The following is a 14,407-nucleotide window of genomic DNA, read 5'->3' as shown; positions in this document are numbered from 1 at the left end:
CTTAGGTCCTAACTCTAGACCAGTCACTAAACCCCAAAGTGCTTTGTAAAACATGGATTATGTATATGCTGCTTGTGTGTATTGTTTTATGAAGGAGAGAACTTCCTTTCTTGCTATTACTGGAGCTGAGATCTGCTTTCTGGTTTAAAGCATACTGTCTATATAAATTTGGAATAACAACTCCATTCACACCCTGTGTATCAGGTTGTACTACAGATCAAATGTGCTGATACTTGCTGAAATGTTTGTTGCATATCATTTTAAAATGGGCTGTAATAATACAAATAGTTGTAATTAATTTACATTTCTACATAGAAATGATGTAGTTCACAGTGAAAACAATAAACATCCTGCTTTTTTGTAGCAAATATGAGTACTTTGGATAGCTGAGCTTAGTAGCTACATGGCCTTGTTACAGAATACAATTTTTGTAACTCCGAGTGATGTGGGAGGAGGATATCGCTTGCAGAAACTTCTTCCCTGAGCTGATGTTCTGGGGTCTAAAAGTAGATTTTAATGTGTTGGGATTACTTTGCTCATGTCACTTTTCAGCATTAATCACTTAATGCTGTTGCTGGTTCATTTGTTTGTTTTTCCCCTGTGAGTTGCTAACTAGAATATAATTAGCCAGTTCTGTACTTGCATACTAAGTTAAAAGCAAAGATGTCGTGAGGATTACTGCAGGTTGGGCTGCATGGGATGATATGTTTTAAGTAGCATAGCTGTGATTTTCTTTATTACCCGAATCTCTCAATCACTGAATAAAATTGCAGAGAGCATTGTTGAGTGCCCCTAGAAATGAACTAAATAAGGTGTTGTAGTTTACTGAGCTGATACCTTCACCGACACTGACAGTACTGGACCAAGGAGGCGAGGTTAGTAGTCTGCTTCAAATTTATGGAAAAATACCTCACCCTCTGCCTCATCTTTTCCACTATAGAAAGAGCTTTGCCTCTGACCTTAGACTGGTGTAATTACAAAGCTATTCTCAAACTTTCATTTAATTTTTTAGTACAGTGGAGGTGTGTGCTTGAAGGGCAAATGAAGATTCGTAATACCTGTGCAGGTTATGGGGGAATCACTGACGACTCGCCTTACTTCTGAGGACAGTACAGTGGGTGCGTAAACTTAAGATCCAGATATTTTTTTTTTCCAGTAAACTTTACCTCTGTGACTTAAACTTTTTCTCTCTTGCTTGTAGCAACAAAGTTTCTGAAAGGATCATAATGCTTTGGACCTGCACTTCCTGGGAAGGAAGGGCAGGTGGTCTGCATACATCTAGAGATAAAGTGAAATTAATGGTTCTGTAAGATTTTTTGCATACTTAACTTCCCACAGAGACCATGAACAGGACTGTATACTTGGCTTTTCACTGGTAGATGTGTTGTAAGATTTGGAGGTTATTCATTTGGGGGTTGAAAGTGAAACCGACAGTTGTTTACCCTGGCTTATTTTCTGTTACTGTTCCAAAGAGAGAGTGTGCTCTTTTCATCCAGAAAGACTTCTTTGCTGTTAAGACTTCTCTGATTAACTGCGCAGCTGGAGCATGTTTTCCATTTCTTTTCACTCACGTAGATAGAGCTCTTCTGGTTCTCCAGTTCCGCCTCCCCAGATTTTTACTGGCTACTGACCACAAATGATTTATTCATGAAGTTGAAAACAGAATAAATAAAATTACTATAGCCCGTGGTGCAGTTAATCTACTGGTAACTGTTAACTGCATCGTATGGGCCATAGTGAAAGACACTCAGGATAGATTCCTCACACCGCTGTATCAATGTTCTTCTGGTAGACATGTCTGTTGTGCCAAGTGCTCTCCTTGACAGGACTAACGTGAGTTTGTACACACACAAAAAACCCCAGGGTTGGTGGATTCAGTGAATATCAGGCTTTAATGTACAAATGAGATATAATTATTATGTAAACCCCAAACCCTTATGGTGTTTGTATGTGCGTGTGTGTGTGTGTATATATATATATATTTATTTTTTTTTCAGGTTTGATACACAAAGCATGCTTTAGCATGGCTGATCATTCTGGATGTTCTTTAATTTTCTGTCTCCTTCAAATGCCACTTGGTTATTTCCAGGGGCTTGCTTAAGAATTACATGAAAGAGCAAAGGGATGCTGGTTGGTAAATAGTATCTGTGGGTGCTTTCTAGGAAAACTTGTCTTTTGACAGGTTTATCCTTGCGGTCTGTCAGGTGGACTGGAAAGGGGTAAAAGAAAATTGGGAGGTAGGAATGGACCTATACCAGAAGGAGGAAAACTTGATGAAACAAAGCATTTAAGGTTGACTGAGGACAACGAAGCAAGGAAGGTACGGAAGACCAGCAACATGGAAAGAGATGGAATGCGGAATGAGGAGGAGAACAGTGAGGCAGAGGAATGGTTCTCTCTTCTGTACAATCAAGAGTCTGGTAGCTGCGAGGTGTTCAGGTATGACCAATGAAACAATTGAGAAGTTATAAAGGCCTTACTGTATGCTTATACTTCTCGATGTAATTTCATTTATAGAGATTTTCTGAATTGCTGTATCTCTCCTAATTGCTTTTTAGGGTAATTTTTATTCCTATTTAATGCACTTTTCCCCCTTTCCTCTGCTAAACCCATTTCCATTATCTTGTTACTTCAGTCTACTGCATTTTCCAATGTCTCAGATCTCTTAAACTCTTGCTCTTCACCACAGAAATACTGCCAGTGGCTCTTATCAGTCTAACCTTTCGGGACCCGAGTAGCTTCTCTTTGCCAATTCTGCTGCTCCCTGTAGTATTTTACAGGCTGAGAAACAAAGAATGAGTAACACTGTTAGGATTCCTGAACACATACTGTGACACTGGGAGAAAGCCATCGGGGGGTTAGTAGGTCTTTCAAAGCACTGTCCCCAAATAGAGTTCTGTGTTTTAAAGAGTTAACAATGCTGCACAGTAATTGTGATTTACAATTACAAAGCCTCACACAAAAACTTAAACAAATTATTCCATCTAAGTGTGTGACAGACTTTTTGCAAGGCATCAGCAATATTTCTGGGCAATGCTTGCTTCACTGCATTTGCCTCTTTAAAGATTGTTTATTTAAAAGAAAAGGGAAAGTGCTACACTTTACAAAAATCATAGAGTGAATATATTGAGATAAATATTAAATCGGTACTGCAGTTTGACTAACTCTTGTTTAACTCCATCTGGAAACCACAATTTTATTCCTTCCATTGGAGCAGGAAAGGAAAGCTGAAGCTCTGTCAGTCTTAGGTCCTGCTTTCTTCATGAAAGCAAACTAAAGGCAAGAACAACATTTTATGCTTTAACGCTGTTTTATTGTACAAAACAAGCAATTTATTAAATATAGCACCTGTCATCCTTCAGAAAGACAAATACATGCACAGAGACGTGGTTTTTATTCACTTTATAGTTTGTCCCTTGAAATCAGTGTGACTTTTTTTTCTGTCCTTTTCAAAGGAAGAGGACAAATCTCTAGTTAAGTTTTGGTGTGCTTCTAAATGAAGCCTTTAAATACTGTCTTTCTTCTCAGTACTACACCTGATGGAGTTAACACTCCTCAAACACTACTGTTCTTTAGGCAGTGGCATTTCACAGCGATCAATTCATGTCTGAAATCTTGGTAATTTCATCTTTCGTATCTTTGATCTCAGTTTGAACTCTTGTTAGATTGGCCAATTTCTCATTCAGTAAAGCAATTTCCTTCTCCCGTCGTAATACATCCTCCACTAATCTTCCTATTCTCAGTGTTAGGTCATTTATTAATGGCTCCAAGATGGCAAAATCCTTTTTAAGCTTGTACATCTTGGGTTTTAAATCATTTGCAAATGTTACCGTCTTCAGAACTTTTGCTCTGTCACCTTCAAGATTCAAAAGTCTATCCGAATGCTTGTTAAAATCACTCCTTAACTCAGATAATGCTGTCTTAATTTCCTCAATTTTCCTTGCATTACTGGATGCCAAGCTCTGTAGTTTTGTACTTCGTTCAATACTACTGGTAAGCAGGTCACCTATATTTTTTACTGTCTTCTTTTCACCTTTTTCTACTTTATCTTCTAGTGTTTGCAAAGAATCTGTCAATGCAGTCATATCTGAGACTAGGCCTGAAATGCGCCTTATGTCAGTTTTTACTGTCACAATCATCAAAGTTATGTTTTTTGCTACAGAAGCTGCATTCTGTTCAGCACTTGACAGTGCATGAGAAAGAGTTGTTAAATTCTTCTGCAATTCTTCTTGTTTTTTAATTATGCTGCTAGACTGTGTTTTCATTGTATAAATATCTTCCTGCAGATGTTTAATGTGAGAAATTATTTGAAGGTCTTCCAGATGGTCCATTAAGTTCCACGTCTTTTCACACTACAGGGATACAAAGAAAAATATTTGACAAGATTTCTAGCTTAACAACTTGCATCAAAACTAAAGCTATAGTCTAATGAAATATCTCACTATTCTGATATTAAAATTGAGTGCAAATCCTGTCTTTAGGAAGTAAACTTCTGTTGCAACACACACGAAAACGAACTTTTTTTTCTTTTCAGTATACGTAACAAATTCCAGTGTTACTACTTTTTCTATTACAACAAAAATTACAGGAAGGTGCTATACAACTTTCCAGCATGACCTCTGAAAACACAAGTCATCAAATGCAATCTTCTTCTGATTTACAGAAATTTTTGTATGAAGCCTATAATTTGTGTGAGCAAGAAACACACATGTAGAAAGATATTCAGAAATGTTTTAGAAAGATGCCTACTTTAAAATTCTCTTATCCAAAAATCATGGACCATTTTATTTTGGTAATCATAATATGTATTTTGAACGTGTTGTTCACAAAAGAAAAAGCCAAAGGAATTAGGCATGCTTCCCTTTTGTTTAATGTTTTTCCTGTGAAGTATTTTGGTGGCTATTTAAACAGCCTACCTCCATAAAAGCTGCATTACTGAGGAAGCACTCAAGCTACTGTTGGATTTTTGGCTGAATTTGCTAGTTCACTTTTTCTGTTTTTTTAACAATTGGTTCTTGGTTTTCAAATTTGAGAGGAAGAAAGGAAAATACCTGAGTGATGCTATCCTGTTCAATCCCAAATAAGTCAGTGTAGAACGTGGAGAGAAAAAAAAACACCAAATGGGCAGGTAAAACACATTCTAAGAGGCTATAATTAGTTTCATACTAATCCTTTTCTTGACACTAGTAGTAAAAATATCACCAAAGAAACAAGTATTTTTAACTTTTTGATAGCGTTGGTCAGTCCTTGCTAGCACAGAACTGTTTGCTTAAAAACAAAATACCAAAATTTAGGTTGTGGGGAGTTGTGGTGGTTTCCTGGTTAATGCCTTCTAAGGATGAGAATTTCCTGTTAGATCTCATGTACATTTGGCTTTCAATAGGGTTGAGGTTGATGAAAGACATTAAATTAGGGAGCATACCACTGGTAATTTAGCCACCCTTCCCCAAAAATATATGAAGTAGAAACACCCTGGAACACACTTCTGAAAGGTATTTAAAAACCACTTCTGTACAGAATAGTATTTCTTAATGGAACACTGAAGTATTTATTCTGTACCCTTTCTGGAAGAGCAATTTATTTTGAAATAGATTATGTACCAGGACAATCCATTACATCATATTTTTATTGAATATTAATAAACAGAAATCTATACATAATAAACATATGAAACTGATAGACTTCATAACATTGAGAAATGCTGGTTTAAAAGTCTCTTGACTGGGCAAGCATTAACTGTTTAGTGAAGACTTCAGCAGAGTTCTAGGTAAGTGAATGTACAAAACCAGGATAATATAACTCAAGCCTGATTAAGTCATAAATGTTGTGGGTTCATACTGCCTACTAAAAAATCTGCTTTCCTGAGTTCAGAAATAAGAAATTATCAAGATGTTAAGTCTGTAGACACAAATTTATGGTGGTCCTGAGATCCAAATTTCAATGAACAGCAATCAGGCCTATTAGGTAGGACTACATCCTGTGTAAACAGATCTATTAGATCTCAGGATAAATTAGATATTCCCTGCCCTCAAGTACATAACTCCATCGCTGTCATTAATTGCTTTTGCAGCTCTTGGTTCACCAAACTTTTGGAAACAATGTCCATGACACTATAAAGTTGGTTTTTTTTTCCCCTTTGAAATGCAAAGCAATACCAGACCTGTCATGTAATGCCTAGCAGAGAACATTCTATAGAAGAAAAGGTTAAAACTTGTTTCTAACAGCACCAAAACAAATAAAACCAAAAAAACCCAAACCCCAGACTAATACAGTGACTGATCACACCAAACTTGCAAATTAAATGATAGAAGAAGAATCTAGCGGGAATATCTGTTAATAAGAACTTCAGTCTACAGGTAGTCCAGCAATTTCAATGGCAGAACAAAACTACACCCATGATTTTAGGAAGTTTGAGAAGGCTGGAAATGAGGTCTAAGGGGGCTATTTGCATGGGGTCAAAAAAATAAAAGATAACACCAGCTGCTATGTAAGCCCCTGCTTATAAATACCAGCACAAGAGAAGGCTCTCAGTAAGGGGTACTTCACTAGCGTTTTCTGTAATGTTGTTGTATCTCAGCTTCAGCTGTTAAAATGTACTTGGTGCTTTCTTGCACATAATAAAATACATAGATCCCAGTACTACCTCTGACATTGAGAAGCCTGTACTGCAAGCACAAAAACATTATGGTATATAATACATTAAAAGCGAGGTACATGTATATCTGCCTAGAGATAAGAACTTCATTGTGTTACAAGTCCATGGAATATAATACGATGAGTAACAATATAAAAAAAATAAGTAGTGAAAACTAAATATAAATTGTCATCTGATGTCTCTGGTTTTGACTTTTTTTTTTAAATCTAAATACTTTGCTTCAAATTCCTTTTTAATAAAAAAATGAACTTTTAATAAATAAGCTGAAAATAATCCTTAATTTAAGAAAGTATTCCTTTCCTCCTTACACAGTACTTCTTGCTCTCTAACCTCTTTATTATAAGTTTGCCTTTCAGTCTGATCCAATGTCTATTTAAATTAATGAGAATATTTCAGCTATCCTTAACTTATGTTGGAGTCACATTATGTATAATAAATTAAAGTGCTCTTTCATCAGTGAAAGCCCCAAGTCCAAATTTAGTTATCCCCATTCTGGTCAATTTCAAAGTTATAGCTTTCTAAAGTGATTTCTTTTGCTTTTGAAGGTACTTTTATGTCATGCAGTACTTCTTTTAAAACCACTACTTCATTGTGTACTTTCAATATGCTGTCATTGTACTGTAAGCCTTCAAGAACCTTTTGCATTGCCATTGTATCAGAAACAGTTTTCAACATATCCTTTTCCACAGTATATAGCTGTGTTGTCAAGTCCTCTATCTTTTTCTCCATACTTAGCAATTCACTTGATAATCTAAGAATAGAGTGAATAGCGTTTTCAATTGTTGGCAAACGGGTCTTGCACTCCTCAATTTTAGGTTCATAGTTTGCAAGTTTCTGATTCATGTCTGTGTCCTTGGCTACCAGACTATTCTGTTCTTCTTCTAGTTTTTCAACTGCCTTTGCATGCAAGTCCAACTTTTGTTCAACTCCAGAGAATTCATCATCTTCTTGCCTTTTTAATGTTTTAATATTTCTGGCTGTACTGTCTTCCAAATCTCTTACTCTTTCTGAAAGGGATTTAATTCTTTGTTCAACTTCATTAATTTGGGAAGTAACTTCTGCATGTACAAACTTTGCCTCAGATTTTAAACCACCAGTGTTTGTGTTCATTTCATCCAAGCTTCTTCTCCAGGAATTTGTAACATTTTGGAACTTCTCATTAATATTCTGCATCTTTATAGAGAGAGTCTGTTCATTGTTCTGAATATCATTTATGATGTTATGAAGAGAAGGTATTTCCTGTTCAAACTCAGTCATCACAGAGATGGATGAGGCAGCTTCTCGTAGGATACTTTCAGAAGACTCAAGCTGCATTTATAACACAAAACAATGTCCATGTCTGCTTAATGGAAGTAAAACTAGAAAACCATTTGCTTTTATTTAACAGAGAATAAAGTCCCTTAGAAGCCACTTCACTTGTTACAAAGCTCCTATATGATTTGTTTTCACATTTCATCTTTAAAATATTCTTGATTAACCTAGCATGAAGAAGTCACAGAAAAGGGTATGTTTGTTGTTGAATTTCTATAGAACGCATGCCATTTTCTTTATTGTCAATCCCTCATTTTCCATGGTGGTTTGTTGTTTTTGGTTTTTTTTTTTTTTGTAAAATGTATCACACTATGTAAATCCCATGCAACATTTTGCAATCTGGACTGTAGTATATAAATACCCTAATTACATCATGTATAAATGACATCATTATGAGATCAGTGCTAAAACAACATCACTGCCTAAGCCATGCTGTACCCCCATCACCATCTGTAAGATAGAAGGGATAATTCAGCAGCCAGCCCAAGTTTTCTGCTTGATAATGTCACACGCAGATAAGAAAATAAAATAGCAACGAAAAAATATTACTATCACTGCATTATGTCTTCATATTATTCGAACAGGTCTACTACATAAAAATGCCTGTAAATTTTCTTCAAATCAGTGTCTATTAGAATTCTACACAGAACAGTACTGGTAGAATGAAGTATGTGCACAAATGTACTTTTTAAAAATAGTTTAGTGTCTAAAAAATAATACTGAGATACAACCGCTATATTCACATACTTGAACAATGGTGTGGATTGACATGTTTAGTCACATGAAATATTCCCCAAAGGCCTATTCAGAGACAGTACAACACATTATGAAAATGTATTTTAAAACAGTCAATTAAATTTAACTAAATGACAACAAAGTAAAACAACAGCAAATGTTCACCAGAGATTATCCAATTAAGATGTTGATGATTACCTTTTCAGAAATTAAGTTAACTTTATTTTCCACATCCAGGAATTTTTCAGCTTCTTGCTGTAAGAAATTGTACTTTTTTTCCATATCAGCAAATTGACCTGACTGCTGAAATAGGAACCTGCAAATTGCAAGTAAATAAACAGTAAACACAACTAGATAATTAGCATATATTAGGTGTTCCAGGACCTGATTCACAGCAATCTGTTTATCTAGAAAAATAGTTTATTTAAAACACTTGTGCTTTCATAAATTGATATTTATTAATATATTGAATAGCAATAAGAAGTTTCAAAAGATCTGCAATATTCCATACAGATTAAGTTAGGCAATAAAAGCTGAAATGCTAGCTATAGATAGATGATAGATAAATGCAAACCAGACTTAAACAGATATACACAAAACAGTAAGCAGAAGCATCACTAATTTTATTCGACTATGTCGTTCTGTTTCTCAAAGATTTAGATAATAAAATCTGGGTGATGTTAATTAAGAACAAATTTTATCTTAATTTTCAGATTGATGTCTAGACTATAAGATTTTGGACTAATTTCTTGCACTAGAGTTCTGACAATTTCATCATCTCATTTCTGCATGAAGCTCAGTTTCTGATGGAACTAAGGTACTGATGCTGCCAAGATACTCCAAAACATCTTTTACAAAGATATTTGGCCTCTACTTGAAGACTCCACCTGATGAACAATTTACCATGCTGCTGAGCAAGTTATTTACAGAAAACTCCACTTCTACTGTTGAATTATTTATTACCAGCCAAATGAGCCTTGTTGTACTTATTGTGAGATTAAGTTGCTCTTCACAGTTAGATGTAGTCTCCAAAGCAGGTATTTACAATTCGTGAGGAACACACCTTTTAAACTTTCAACATGATAGAACAGATCAAGCTTCTATAATCCCTCACTGCATACCAACGTTCCCACGCTTGTGAATACTGCTATTCTCTCCTTGATTGTTCTAGATTTAAAAAGTTTCTACGGTCACTTAACCCAAACACTATATTCAAATGTAACTAATCATATTGCCTGTGGCTGAATACAGTATGCAATACAAAAGAAAATATTAAAATCCACTTTAAAGGGTTACCTACCAGGTCAGCACCAGGCAAAAAGCAAGGGAAATTATGCTCAAGCTTGTCCGTGAATCCATCCCAAAGGAACTCCGATTATTGCTGGTCCTGGGACTTGCCAGCTTCCCACAATTACTGTGCTTCTCAACCTTTTGTGAGCCGTCATTGGTCTTGGATGAAGAAATACCTTTTTTTCTCTGCTTAACTTCAGACATCGTGTGTTTTTAAAAAGCAGAAACAAAAGAGAGAGCTAGGAAAAAAACCAAAACCAAAAAGGACTAGTTACTTTTAAGTATCTTCAAATATAATCTCTTGCCCTTTAGTTACACAAATACACCCCCAAAAATGTTTCCTTCAGCACTTACTATGTTTTCTAGTTATGTGAACTTATGTAAAGTCTCATAATACTTTCATAAGACTTTGGTGAAAATTTGTTTTCTATACCACAGAGCACTGCTTTCATGATTTCTCAAACTGAACTGACTTTTGAAACTTTACCTAATTTCACCTTTCCAGAAATATTTCATCTGTTGTGCAATAAGCCATCTTGAAGATATGTTTAAAATCACAAGGACTGAAAGCATGGTATTTCTTTTTATAGTTGATTACTGTCACACTTTCATCAGCAGTTTCACTGTCCTCCTGTTTTACTTGTAGATCTAGAAAAAAAGTTACCTACTCCACATTAAAGGGGAAAATGAATCTTCTCATTTTTAAAAAAAGAGATGGTAAATCAAGCTTTAATTTAGAAATAGTTCTGTTGCAATGATTTCATGTCATCTGTAAAACCACGGACACCAGTTAATAGCCATTAATAGAAAAATACAGAATATTAATGAAATATGCATCCAGATAAAAGTCATAATTTCCTCTTTGCTAAAGTTGAGGTCCGCATAGATTCAGGCAATATGAATCTCCAGTTTCGAAGAACGCAAAAGCTCACATTCTAACCAACCGAGTGGAAGCGCAGAGTGGAATTTTTAAGCCTAAAATCTTCCACCACACTGCTCAAAATAGACTAGATCCTTGGTGGGTTTGGTTTAGCGCAAGTTGAGACGAAAATGTTGTGCTTCCTTCCGGATCATTCTGCAGTATTGCCGCTTAGCCACATGTCAATATATAAATATTTAAATATTAGAGATACTTACATAGTCTCATACATGCGTAAAGGGCGTTGTTTTGTTTAAAACCCGAATCTGTCACAAGAGCGTGAAGCTTAGAGATGTTTTGAGTCGCAGTACTGGGAAGCGTGCTCTGAGCTTGAGGTATGTAGGGAAAAACCACCTCTGGCTCCCCCAAAACCCAGCAAAAACGCTACTTTGTAGCTTTTAAAACACCTTTGGGATTGAGAACACGCATTACGAAGTTAAAACGAAGAGACCTGAAGGGTAGTTCGGGAAATGGTTGGGTGCAGGGACAACAACGCGGCTTTACAGGACAACTTCGGAGCGCGGGGCTGAGGCGGACGAGCCCCTCTCCTCACAGCGACCCTCCCCGCCGCCCCCCCCCGGGCCACCGAAAGCCACCGGCTGCCCCTTCCGCCCTCAGGGAGACCCCCCCCCCCCCCAGCCCAGGAGCCCGCAGAGACGCCGTCCAGCCCCGGCGACACCCTTCCTCCCTCAGCGCTTCGGGTCGCCTTTCCCTCAGCGGCCGGGCACCCCCTCTCCGTACCCTCGACGCCTTCCTCCCGCCTCAGCCGAGGGCGGGCGGGCCGTCGTCCCCCGCCGTTACCTCAGACCGCGGCGGGAGCCACGTCAGGCGCGCACGGCCGCCCTCCCCCGCCGAAGACTGGCTCCCGCTACGCCGAGTCTCCGCGGCTCTGCGCCGGCGCGGGGTGAACGGGGCTTTGTTCCGTGAAGGGGGCCGGGTTATTGCCGGGGAGGGAAGCGGGCTGGGCCGGCTCGGCCCTTCATCCTACCCGCCGGGCCCGGAAGGAGGAAGCGTTCGCGGTGCGGGTTGTTCCCCCCCTCCCGGTGCGGGGTAACGGCTTTCCTCTCAGGGTGAGGCGGGAACTTGTTGCCCGCCCGGTGAGCGGCGGCGGGGGAGAGGGAGGGAAGGCGGGACGGGCCGTTGCCTGGAAGGTTTCGGTTTCACCGCAGCCCGCCCCGAGGCTGACTCCAGCTCACGGCGCCGGAGCCGCCCGCTGTGGAGGCGGCTTGTCCCCCCGCCCCTGCCCCTGCCTTAGGGGAGGTGGCCGGGGAGAGACCCCCCCCCCGGCCCGGCGGGGCTGGGGGTGTGAGGCGGGCGGCTTTTTGAGCGCTCCGGTTTCTGTTTCGTTCGCCCCGCGGCTGGTAACGGCGGCTCCGGTGAGGCGTTGCCTGGGTGTGAGGTAACCCTTTGTTTTGTGTGGTTGTGGGGTGCTTTCTTTTGGTATTTGCTTCACGTGTGGACTGATTATTATTATTATTTTTGTATAACCTGGGCGTTTTTCGACTGGGGAGCTTTCACGTCCCCTTCCCGAAGCGGTGTGGTGGGGTAAGGGTAGGGCGGAAGACTTTCTAACCGCATAATTTTCAGCGAAAATAGGAAATTCTGTCAGTGCGGCGGAAGAAACGCTCCATCGGGTTATCCAGAGGCAGCTGTTCTGCATCTACCCTGCTCCTGAAGGAGGGACTGAAGGAAAAGGTGAGCTTTTCTGCAGGCAGCTGCGTGGCTGCACCGTGGAGGAGCTTGCAATCGCCTTCGGTTGTATTTTCTGTTGTAGTTCTGCCTAGTGCTGTCAGCTGTGAGACCAGTCCTGTTTCTCATCTTGTTGTCCCAGTCACATGATCCAAGGATTTAAAAAATTTGAGGGATGTAGTGGGTGGGGAGGAGACCTTTTCGTAGAGACGTTTAGCAAGTTCCTAGTATATGAGAAGCTTGCACAGACTGTGATTCTTTAGTTCTGCAAGTGTTCATAAACATAAGTTCAGAGGAATGTGGAAAAATACTCAGGTTTTTTTTTCTTCCCTTTTTTTCAGAATTAGCAGTATAATATCTGCTTTTTTAATGAAAACTTCCATTCACATGAGCACAGAAGTTTTGCTGTGAGTCTAATTAATTGTTAAAGATTGAAATTCTTTTTCTACCTGCTTTATATGCCTCCAGGTGGAGCAATCAGAGAAATACTGTAGTCAGATTAAGTATAATAATGCTCAGCTGCATGTTTTTATTAAACATAATAGCATATGGCATCTAAACAATACTTCAAGAATACTATTCATATTCACAGTAGCTCATGAACTATTACAACTTAACTATATATATGCCTTTTTTTACTCTGTTGAAAGGGAATATTTGATTTCCCCAGTGTTTTCTTGATGCTACTGTACTGTCCAGCCAAGCTAGACTAGTAGGTCATAAACTGTATAATTAAATTCATAGAACAGTGGTATGAAAGTCTCTTTATCATAACAGAAAGTGAAAAACCAACTAAATAGTTTAGCTTTCTGCAGTTTGTAGTATGAGCTTGCCTGAGGATTCACTGTATTTTCCATTAATGCAACTGCTCTGCTCCTTTTTCTGACTTTAAAACCAAAATTGTACTTGGAAGTAATGTTCTGGTTCTGACTTGAATTCCCCCCCCCCCCCTTTTTCACATTGAAGAAATATGGATGTCAAGAGTAGAAATTATTTACTTATGAATCGCCAAGCATTGGAAAAAGACATCAAGACATCTTACATTATGGATCGTATGATTTCTGATGAAGTACTAACGTTACAGGAGGAAGAGAAAGTGAAACAACAGGTAGAGTTGTCTCTCACTTATTTATCTTCCTAGTCAACTCATATATTTTATCATCCTTTTTAATAATAGTCATTTCAGTCTATCTCATTCCTGGATTCAGCAAGTTCTTCAGCGAATGCCTAGCATGCAGTTTTTATTGCACTTCATAAGGTTGAGTTAAGGGCTTGGTCAAGTTGAAGGCTAACTATAAACAGTGTATAATTGACAGAGTGATAGATTAGGTGGTTTCTAAGGTCTCTCAGTTCTGTATAACATCTCTTAATGTTTTTTCTAGAATACACAGAAGGAGCGAGCAGCTATGCTAATAAACATTATTCTTACAAAAGATAATAATTCATATAGATCCTTTTATAATGCACTACTTCACGAAGGGTACAGAGATCTTGCAGCGCTTCTTCAGGATGGCATCCCTGCCATCTCCTCTGGTAACGGAAAGAGTTCAATGGATGGAATGACTTCATACGGTCAGTGTAACTACAGCAATCCCTGTGCTTGAAAGTAAAGACAAGTTGCCTTTTTTTTATTCCTTTCTAAGTGGCTATAATACCTGTTCCAATGAAAAAGGAGTATTTGGTGCATTCACTTGTTTTAGTAGTGTAGTAGTCAGTATCTTTGTATTTCACGTAATTAATATGGCAGGAGAGTTACAACAATTGTGACTTTTGTAGGTCACCGTGAAAATGTTTATATTAAGTAATGT

General features: G+C 38.5%; 2 protein-coding genes across 7 annotated transcripts in view; one reads left to right on the top strand and one right to left on the bottom strand.

Annotated features, from left to right (window-relative positions):
* Positions 1 to 3,291: 3,291 nt before the first annotated feature.
* On the bottom strand, positions 3,292 to 12,011 carry IKBIP (IKBKB interacting protein). Of its 4 annotated transcripts, none has more exons than XM_069773761.1 (5): positions 11,712 to 11,988; positions 11,129 to 11,317; positions 10,002 to 10,230; positions 8,900 to 9,017; positions 3,292 to 4,352 (listed from the first exon to the last, which is right to left on the bottom strand). In XM_069773761.1, exons 3-5 carry the CDS (start codon positions 10,193 to 10,195, stop codon positions 3,597 to 3,599), a joined length of 1,068 nt encoding a protein of 355 aa, XP_069629862.1. In that variant the 5' UTR covers positions 10,196 to 10,230; positions 11,129 to 11,317; positions 11,712 to 11,988; the 3' UTR covers positions 3,292 to 3,596. The 4 variants fall into 4 exon arrangements, with proteins under 4 accessions (XP_069629862.1, XP_069629860.1, XP_069629859.1 ...); XM_069773759.1 differs by lacking the exon at positions 3,292 to 4,352 and adding an exon at positions 5,609 to 7,963 and having other exon boundaries at positions 11,652 to 12,006; XM_069773758.1 differs by lacking the exon at positions 3,292 to 4,352 and adding an exon at positions 5,609 to 7,963 and having other exon boundaries at positions 11,712 to 12,006.
* The window catches only part of APAF1 (apoptotic peptidase activating factor 1), a 40,641-nt gene continuing 38,049 nt past the window's right edge, over positions 11,816 to 14,407 (top strand). Inside the window, exons 1-4 of one of the 3 annotated variants that reach the window (XM_069773756.1) lie at positions 11,816 to 11,980; positions 12,498 to 12,605; positions 13,566 to 13,707; positions 13,982 to 14,171. In XM_069773756.1, coding sequence (XP_069629857.1) covers positions 13,570 to 13,707; positions 13,982 to 14,171 — 328 coding nt within the window. In that variant the 5' untranslated portion in view covers positions 11,816 to 11,980; positions 12,498 to 12,605; positions 13,566 to 13,569. Of the gene's footprint in view, positions 12,008 to 12,331; positions 12,606 to 13,565; positions 13,708 to 13,981; positions 14,172 to 14,407 lie in introns of those variants that run through there. The other 2 variants (XM_069773755.1, XM_069773757.1) reach the window with 2 other exon arrangements.

Source organism: Haliaeetus albicilla, chromosome 28, assembly GCF_947461875.1.
Source record: "Haliaeetus albicilla chromosome 28, bHalAlb1.1, whole genome shotgun sequence".
Classification (NCBI taxonomy): Eukaryota; Metazoa; Chordata; class Aves; order Accipitriformes; family Accipitridae; genus Haliaeetus; species Haliaeetus albicilla.
This window is presented reverse-complemented; position numbering and strand designations above follow the sequence as displayed.

Excerpts from the sequence above, each read along its gene's own strand:
- IKBIP (XM_069773760.1), bottom strand. The coding sequence starts at position 10,195 with ATGTCTGAAGTTAAGCAGAGAAAAAAAGGTATTTCTTCATCCAAGACC. Across the intron at positions 9,018-10,001 it reads TTTTGCCTGGTGCTGACCTG|GTTCCTATTTCAGCAGTCAG; the intron begins GTAGGTAACCCT and ends TGCAATTTGCAG. Across the intron at positions 7,964-8,899 it reads TTAACTTAATTTCTGAAAAG|CTTGAGTCTTCTGAAAGTAT; the intron begins GTAATCATCAAC and ends TTATAAATGCAG.